The sequence below is a fragment of the Ranitomeya variabilis genome, chromosome 4 (genome assembly GCF_051348905.1).
Source record: "Ranitomeya variabilis isolate aRanVar5 chromosome 4, aRanVar5.hap1, whole genome shotgun sequence".
In the NCBI taxonomy this organism is placed as follows: domain Eukaryota; kingdom Metazoa; phylum Chordata; class Amphibia; order Anura; family Dendrobatidae; genus Ranitomeya; species Ranitomeya variabilis.
In genome coordinates, this window is record NC_135235.1 from 291417729 (window position 1) to 291427630 (window position 9902).

A 9902-nucleotide genomic window follows, 5' to 3' on the forward strand; every position below is an offset into this window, starting at 1 on the left:
GTGCAATATACTATAGGGTCTGCCTATGGGGAGAGTGTGTCCAGTATACTAAAGAGTCTGCCTATGGGGAGGGGGTGTGTACAGTATACTATAGGGTCTGCCTAGGATGAGGGGTGATATGCAGTATACTATAGAGTCTAACTATGGGCAGGGTGTGTGCAGTATACTATAGGGTCTGCCTATGGGTAGGGTGTATGCAGTATACCATAGTCTGCCTATGGGGAGGGTGTGTGTGCAGTATACTATAGGGTCTGCCTATGGGGAGGGGGTGTGTGCAGTATACTATAGACTGCCTATGGGGAGGGGGGATGTGCAGTATACTATAGAGTCTGCTTATGGGGAGGGTGTGTATGCAGTATACTATAGAGTCTGCCTATGAGGAGGGTGTGTGCAGTATACTATAGAGACTGCCTATGGGGAGGGTGTGTGCAGTATACTATAGAGACTGCCTATGGGGAGGGGGGATGTGCAGTATACTATAGGGTCTGCCTATGGGGAGGGTGGGTGTGCAGTATACTATAGTCTGCCTATGGGGAGGGGGTGTGTGCAGTATACTATAGAGCCTGCCTATGGGAAGGGTGTGTGCAGTATACTATAGAGACTGCCTATGGGGAGGGGGGATGTGCAGTATACTATAGAGTCTGCCTATAGGGAGGGTGTGTGCAGTATACTATAGAGACTGCCTATGGGGAAGGGGGATGTGCAGTATACTATAGAGTCTGCCTATGAGGAGTAGGGTGTGCAATATACTATAGGGTCTGCCTATGGGGAGGGTATGTGCAGTATACTATAGTCTGCCTATGGGGAGGGGGTGTGTGCAGTATACTATAGAGTCTGCCTATGGGGAGGGGGGATGTGCAGTATACTATAGTCTAATTATGGGGAGGGTGTGTGTGCAATATACTATAGGGTCTGCCTATGGGTAGGGTGTGTGCAGTATACCATAGAGTGACTCTATGGTATACTGCACACACCCTACCCTTAGGCAGACTCTATTAGAGTCTGCCTATGGGGAGGGTGTGTGTACAGTATACTATAGGGTTTGCCTATGGGGAGGGGGTGTGTACAGTATACTATAAAGTCTGCCTATGGGGAGGGTGTGTGTGCAGTATACTATTGGGTCTGCCTATGGAGAGGGGGTGTGTGAAGTATACTATAGAGTCTGCCTATGGGGAGGGTGTGTGTGCAGTATACTATAGAGTCTGCCTATGGGGAGGGGGCGTGCATTGCGGCAATGACCCCAGATGACGTAGCCGTCTTGCGAGACCGCTACGTCATCGGGTCATTTCGCAAGGCATTACTGGGAACGGGAGCATCGCGAGCGTCATGAGCATCGGGAAGGCTGCGAGGGACGTCGGAAGGTGAGAATATCAAGATTTTTTATTTTTTTAAATTATTTTTAACATATCTTTTTACTATTGATGCTGCATAGGCAGCATCAATAGTAAAAAGTTGGCACTATGTTTGACAAGTGTGACCAACCTGTCAATCAGTTTTCCAAGCGATGCTACAGATCGCTTGGAAAACGCTACAGATCCGTCAAAAAAACTGATCTAGTGCATCCGTTTTTTACAATCTGCACAGGATCCGTCTTTTCAACATTTTGACGGATTGTAACTGATTGTAAAAAATGGAAGTGTGAAAGAGGCCTTAGTAACGGAAAGGTGTCTTATAGACACAATACAAAAGTGGCATCAGCCCCACAAATATTTGACAGTGATGATTTTCATGCATATGACAGCGTTACAAACACTGGATGTTCGGGCCCCCCATTCAAGTGAATGGGGTCCGGGTTCTGTTCTGGTACCTGAACCAGAACTTTTTTCTGTTTGTCCAAACCTGCCGGACCAGAAAATCCAAGACCGCCCATATCTACTTATATACTGCCTCTATAGGACAAACCATCAGTAGATTCAGTTTTCAGTACCATCTCTGTGCTGATGACACCCAATTAAACACCTCTTCTCCTGACATCACTCCTGCATTACTACAAAACACCAGTGATTGCCTTTCTGCTGTCTCTAACATCATGTCCTCCTTCTATCTGAAATTGAATCTCTACAAAACTGAACTCAAGTGATGAGCGAACGTGCTGGGATAAGGTGTTATCTGAGCATGCTCGGGTGCTAACCGAGTGACTTCGGCGTGCGTGGATAAATATGTCCAAGACCCCGCAGCTGCACGGCTCGTGGCTGTTCGACGGTAACATATGCAGAGATTGTTTGGCTCATTCGCTCCTCACTATTATTATTATACATTTTTATAGTGCCATTTATTCCATAGCGCTTTACATGTGAATGGGGCGAATATAGACAAGTACAATAAACATGAGTAAAACAAGACACACAAGTACAGGAGGAGAGAGGACCCTGCCCGCAAGGGCTCACAGTCTACAGGGGATGGGTGAGGATACACTAGGTGAGGGTAGAGCTGGTCATGTGGCGGTTCAGTAGACTGGGGATCACTGCAGGCTATAGGCTTGTCGTAAGAGGTAGGTCTTCAGGTTCCTTTTGAAGGTTTCCGTGGTAGGCGAGAGTCTGATGTGTTGGGGTAGAGAGTTCCAGAGTATGGGGGAAGCACGGGAGAAGTCTTGGATGCGGTTGTGGGAGGAAGAGATGAGAGAGGAGTAGAGGAGATCATGACACGATAGAAGGTTGCGTGTAGGTAGGTAACGGGAGACCATGTCACAGATGTATGGAGGAGTCAGGTTGTGGATGGCTTTGTATGTCATTGTTAGTGTTCCGAACTGTAGCCTCTGGGCAATAGGAAGCCAATGAAGGGCCTGGCAGAGAGGAGAGGCTGGGGAATAACGGGGAGACAGGTGCATTAGTCGGGCAGCAGAGTGTAGGATGGATTGGAGTGGTGCCAGAGTGCTAGAGGGGAGGCCAGAGAGTAGGAGGGTGCAGTAGTCGAGGCGGGAGATGATAAGGGCATGCACTAGTGTTTTTGTGGTTTCATGGTCAAGGAATGCACGGATCAGGGAAATTTTTTGAGTTGGAATCAGCAAGAGGAGGCAAGGGCTTGGATATGTGGCTTGAAAGAGAGGGTAGAGTCAAAGATCACCCTGAGGCACAGAGCGTGCGGGACCAGGGAAAGGGAGCAGCCATTGACATTGATGGATAGGTCAGGTGGAGGGATAGAGTGAGATGGGGAAAGATGATGAATTCTGTTTTGTCCATGTTCAGTTTTAGAATACAAGCAGAAAAGAAGGATGAAATAGCAGACAGACAGAGTGCGGGATTTTGGTCAGTAAGGAAGTGAGGTCCGGTCCAGATAGGTAGATCTGTGTGTCATCAGCGTAGAGATGATATTGTAAACCGTGGGATTCTATGAGATGTCCCAGGCCGAAGGTGTAGATGGAGAAGAGTAGGGGTCCTAGAACAGAGCCTTGAGGAACACCGACAGATAGGGGGCGAGATGAGGAGGTGGTGTGGGGGAGGGAGACACTGAATGTCCGGTCTGTTAGGGTACCGTCTCACAGTGGCACTTTGGTTGCTATGACGGCACGATCCGTGACGTTCCAGCAATATACATACGATCTCGCTGTGTCTGACACACTACTGCGATCAGAGACCCCGCTGAGAATCGTACGTCGTAGCAGATCGTTTGAAACTTTCTTTCGTCGCTGGATCACCCGCTGTCATCGCTGGATCGGTGTGTGTGACACCGATCCAGCGATGTGTTCGCTTGTAACCAGGGTAAACATCGGGTTACTAAGCGCAGGGCCGCGCTTAGTAACCCGATGTTTACCATTGTAAATGTAAAAAAAAACAACAGTACATACTTACATTCCGGTGCCTGTCAGGTCCCTCGCCGGCGGCTTCCCGCACTGACTGTGAGCGCCGGCCGTAAAGTAAAAGCAGAGCACAGCGGTGACGTCACCGCTGTGCTGTGCTTTACGGCTGGCACTGACACAGTCAGTGCGGGAAGCAGACGGCGAGGGACGTGGCAGACACCGGAATGTAAGTATGTAGTGTTTTTTTTTTTTTTACATTTACAATGGTAACCAGGGTAAACATCGGGTTACTAAGCGCGGCCCTGCACTTAGTAACTTGATGTTTACCATGATTACCCGGAGACTTCGGCATAGTTGGTCGCTGGAGAGCTGTCTGTGTGACAGCTCTCCAGCGACCACACAACGACTTACCAACGATCATGGCCAGGTCGTATCGCTGGTCGTGATCGTTGGTAAATCGTTTAGTGTAACGGTACCCTTAGATATGATGAGATCCAGGATAGGGCCAAGTCTGTGATGCCAAGAGATGAGAGAATCTGTAGCAGAAGGGAGTGGTCCACAGTGTCAAAGGCAGAAGACAGGTCCAGGAGGAGGAGGGCAAAGTAGTGTCGCTTGCTCTTGGAGGTTAGTAGGTCATTGGTGACTTTAGTTAGGGCAGTTTCAGTTGAGTGATAGGGTCGGAAACCAGATTGTAACTGGTCAAAGAGGGAGCAGGAGAAGAGGTGGGAGGACAGTTCAAGATGGACATGCTGTTCCAGTAGTTTTGAGGCATAGGGGAGAAGTGATATTGGGCGCTAGCTGGACACAGAGGATGGGACGAGGGAGGGCTTTTTGAGGATAGGTGTGATTGATGCATGTTTGAAGTATGAGAGGAAGACACACTACTGAACTCCTTGTGTGTCCTCTCTCTATTAACCTACCTGTACCCGATATTGCAATTTCCGTGTTTTGTGTGTGGTTCTACCATTATTACCCAGCAACATGCCCGCTGTCTTGGGGTCATATTTGACTCATCTTTCCTTCATTCCCTACATCCGATCACTCCCCTCACCCGCTCATGTCACCTACACTTCAAAAACATCTCTACAATCTGACCTTTTCTTACTTTTGACTCTACAAAAACGCCGTCGCTCTTATTCATTCTTGTCTGGGCTATAAAACTCTCTACTTATTGGTCTCCCTCTTACTAAACCCTCCCCTTGCCAATCCATCCTGAAGGCTGCAGTCTGTTACATTTCTGTCCAGCTGTTACACTGATGCCTCTACCATGTGCCAGTCATTACACTGGTTGGCCATCTGCTAGAGTCCAAGATAAACTTTTCACTCACACCTCAAAGTCGCTCCACAAATTTGCACCTCTCTATATCTCCTTCCTCATCTTTTGTGCTCCAGTTAATTCCCAGTATCCACAGTTTTAAGCGTGCTCTAAAAACACATCCCTTTAGACTAGAGTACAACCAATGTGTTTTCTCTATTCTTAGAAAATCGGGTCAATTATAAATATCACATTCTGACCAGAGTGTGCTCCGATTCTCTCCGATGAGATGAAAAAAAAAAAGTCTTCACCTTCTCCATTGTGTCAATCCGTGGAAATAGGATTGCACTCAGATGTCATCCAAGTGCAGTCAGATGGCTTCCACAGACTCAGTGACTTGTATGGACAAGTATGATCCGAAAATCAGATCAAACTCGTGCATGCTGCGATTTTTTCCTCGGACAGAATTGGTACGAGGAAAAAAATTGGACATGTGTACGGTCTCACAGACTAACATTGGTGTGAGTACAATCTGATGTTTTGTCGGACGGCACTTGGGCTGAAAATACAGCCGCCTACAAGAGCCTTAGACTGGCCTAATATCTCACCTGACTAATCTAAGTATTCCCTGATCTCCCTTCTAAAACTTTCCTAAAAATCTGGTCCCTTCTTTCATCTGTTTCCTCATCCTCCATGCACTTAAGAGCCCTTTGTACCTGCCCTTATACCCAGGGGCGTACATATCACGACAACACAGGGGCCCAAAGGGTAAGGGGGCCCATTTAGGAAATCTCATAGCTTTTGCTGGTGCTGTAAAACGCAGCTTAAAATTTACACACACAAAAAAAAAAACACGCAGCGAAAACACAACGTGTGAACAGGGCCTAAGGCTACGTTCACACGATCCGTTTTTCACTGCGGATTTTTCCGGTCCTTTTTCGGGGAAATCCGCAGTGGAAAACGGCGGTGCTTCTCTCGGCGGATTTGTGTCCTTTTTCTTCTGCGGATTCCACTGCGGGTTTCCAACTGCAGTTTCCTATTGGTGCTGTTGGAAACCCGCAGCGGAATCCGCTGAAAGAATTGACATGGTACTTCTTTTTTCCGTTGGCAAATCCGCGCGGATTTTCCAGCGAAAAAAAGGATCGTCGGCACAGCGGGTTTTGTTTTCCATAGGGTAACATTGTACTGTACCCTGCATGGAAAACGGCTGCGGATCCGTAGCTGCAATTCCGCTACGGATCCGCAGCAAAAAACGGATCGTGTGAACGTAGCCTAAAAGAGTTTTCAGTGCTGAGCAGATTCTCACCTGTTTATCTAAACAGAACATTCAGCAAATGTAAAACGTCATATATCTTTATTACAGCTGTGTTGTTTTCACTGCTTATTCTATTCTTCTTTATGCCGTGAAAAAAATGCCAACAATCTTCTGTTGTGGGATCTGCTATTCTCATTATGGGTCCGGGTTTAGTACTCGGAGATTATAATGGTTTCCTGCTGCGAATATCATTTACATCAGTTTTTTCTTATAAACAGATACGTTTATACATGTGGACAAGAGCTGCACATGGCCAGAGGTCCGCAGAGTCCTAATACAGCACCTGTAGTGGTCCCTCCATAGGCTTCTGATTTTATACAGGGGTCTGCAAATTATTCTTCTATCACAGAAGAAAGAATTATTCTTCTATCACAGAAGAAAAAAACAAAACCATGTGCCTCCTTTTAGAAAAATTGATATGTGAACATGAGTAATCTCAAAAGATTATTGTACAGTACAGGCCATCCCACAGATGTTGGCTTTCAGTCCGTGCTCTTCGGGGGTCCCAGTCATCACACATCCGTAAATCACTTTCCGAGGACTGACTGTGATATAGAGACTGACCGCAGTTTCTCCTAACCCAAAACTAAACAGCTCAATGGCATAATTATAAGAAACGGCCTTGGTACTAGACTTGGGCTACACAGCAAAATGTGTCCTGCAACATCGAGACCATGATGTCTCATGGGGACATTGCATCTAATGATTTCCTACGGGATCTACCTGCAACTTACCTCAACACAGAGTTGCAAATGTTTCCTGTAAACCCTCTACAAGGGCATTAATAAATAGTTTAAAAAGAAGAGGGCCCAATACTGACCCCTATGGTATCCTACTATTAACTGTGATCCAATGAGGATGGGTTCCATTAATAACTACCCTCTGTTTCCTATAGCAAAGCCTGATGTTAGCCAAGTTACACATCATAGAACGTTAGAGTTGGAAGGGACCCCAAGGGTCATCGTGACCAACCCCCGGCTCAATGCAGGATCTATTTTCCCTAGTCCTAAGTCTTTCATTTTATATACCAATCTGTCTAATATAGCTTGAAAATAGTCTTGTGACATCATGACACAGACAAGTGAAAAACAGATTTTAGTGTTGTGAAGTACAAGATGGTATTTTAGCTGTTAGATAATACAATAATCGGCCAAAGTGATATATAATCATAACAATATCCATCAAAAGCAGCACTGACAAACTAAAAAAAAAAAGCTGAAAAACGTTTCTTAATAATTAAAAACAGCAAAAATATTTATTAAAATGTCATACAATAATGCTAATTTTTGCAATGGAGGTTTGCTATTCTGCATGCATGTCACTAACTGCCATTAGTTAATGAATGACTCCATTCAGCCAGAGTAATTGCAGCGGTGATCTCCGGGTCAGAGGCCCGTCTCCTGCCGGTTATTACACTTCTGTAAAATGTGACCCGTGCTACAGAGGCAGCGATCATCTCCTCATACAATGTCTCCTACAAGCTTTGGCCTGTCTTTCCCACATAACTCAAAGGTTGAGTCATCCCAAGATCAGAACCCATGTGCACTATTACATTACAACGAATACTGCCCAGGCTGCCAGGGGTCATTCATAATCAATTTTCTCATCTGTACCCACGTGATGAGCGATCCTAGTGGACTAACATACTAGACATTCTGTGAATTAAGGTTAATTAGGTTTTCTAGTCTAAGAAGATGAATGTGAAATCACTATTTAGCCTCGCTGACATGTTTCGCCTAAACAGGCTTCATCAGGAGAACTTGGCTCGGACCCCTGATGAAGACCGTTTAGAGGAAACATGTCAGAGGCTAGGGAGTCAATCTTAATTAGCTTCTGTGGTTCTGCATGTAACAATTATTACTACATATATCCTTATAAAGAGACACTATCTAGTGCTCTGCAGCCATTAATCTAGTTAGGGGAAATAATAGCCATTTAGATAATAATGTTACTGATGGGAAACTATTAGAATCTATTGCACAGCATATATTGATCAGAATAAAAGTCAAGTTTTAGGCTATGTGCACACGTCAGGATTTGGTCAGGATTTTTCATCAGGATTTGAAGCCAAAACCAGGAGTGGAACAATTAGAGGAAAAGGATAATAGAAACATATGCTCCACTTCTGCATTTATCACCCACTCCTGGTTTTGGCTACAAAACCTGAGGGAAAATCCTGAGAAAATCCTGACGTGTGCACATACCCTTAATTACAAATCCCTTAAATGAGGTCTCTTTACCCTCTGGGTAGTCGTTAGTACAATGCGCACACTGTCAGGACTCCCCCGTGTCAGGCAAATCTGCATTTGGCATTAACAACAAAAGTACAAATCGTCCCGCAAAAAAAACCAAGCTGTCATGCGGCTGTGTGGATGAAAAAAAATGAAAAAAAATAGTTATGGTCTGGGAAGAAGGGGTTAAAGGTAAACGGACCGCTGATTTAGGGCAGACTATGCCATTCCAGGCAGCTAAGGGGAACATGTAAGCACAATTCCCCAAAATGTGGGCCACTGCGTAAAATGTAAAGAAAACAAGCATGCAAAGATCAATGATCTCCTCACACACCGTGCACGGTCCATCCCCCCCACACACACCGTGCACGGTCCATCCCCCCCACACACACCGTGCACGGTCCATCATCCCCCCCGCACACCATGCACGGTCCATCCCCCCCACACACACCGTGCACGGTCCATCATCCCCCCCGCACACACACCGTGCACGGTCCATCATCCCCCCCGCACACCATGCACAGTCCATCCCCCCCGCACACACACCGTGCACGGTCCATCCCCCCCCCCCGCACACCATGCACAGTCCATCCCCCCCGCACACACACCGTGCACGGTCCATCCCCCCCCACACACCGTGCACGGTCCATCCCCCCCCACACACCGTGCACGGTCCATCCCCCCCCCCTGCACACCGCACACGGTCCATCCCCCCCTCCTCTCCTCTGTCTGCACAGCGTTCCAAAGCTCAGGGCTCTCAATAGTCACATGACTTAAGCATGTCACACGACCTTCTGACGTCGCACTCCTCATACGTCACGTGGTCACACACCCTCTAACCTTACCTCACGTAAGAAATTACATTTTTAATATTGGCAAAAATAGCAAAATATTATAACGTCGGTGATTTTCAAATCTTTAGTTAAATGTGAACTATTCGTTCTCAGGTGGAGGATAAATTTGGGGCAGTTTAATGGGATATGGATTGTCTGGTTGCCCTAATCAAAGATGGCTGCCGAGGTTTCAGGATTCCCAGCAGGCAGTGGGGTCAGCTGGAGCGTTCACACTGAGGAGGAAAGAGCAGCGAGCGCAGGACGGGAGGCATGGAGAGCCGCAGCCAGCATGTCACTACAGGTACCAGCTTCACTGTGTGTATGGGGACATACATTATATACAGTATACTCGTGTGACTGGCACTATACACAGGCTGCAGCCAGCACTGCTTGTATATATGATAACTGCACATCTACAAGGTATGTCACGTCACTTGTTTTCTCTGGACCACCCCTTTATCGCCTGTCCTCAGTATTAGGGGGTCCGACTGCTGATACCTGCACTGACCAGGCGCGCCCCTGAGACTCCACC

At 46.7% G+C, this 9902-nt stretch overlaps 1 protein-coding gene across 1 annotated transcript in view; it reads left to right on the top strand.

Moving 5' to 3' along the window:
• Positions 1-9902, top strand: part of C4H1orf50 (chromosome 4 C1orf50 homolog) — a 124096-nt gene that overhangs the window by 103417 nt on the left and 10777 nt on the right. Inside the window, exon 2 of the mRNA XM_077250184.1 lies at positions 9485-9671. Coding sequence (XP_077106299.1) covers positions 9641-9671 — 31 coding nt within the window. The 5' untranslated portion in view covers positions 9485-9640. The remainder of the gene's footprint in view (positions 1-9484; positions 9672-9902) is intronic.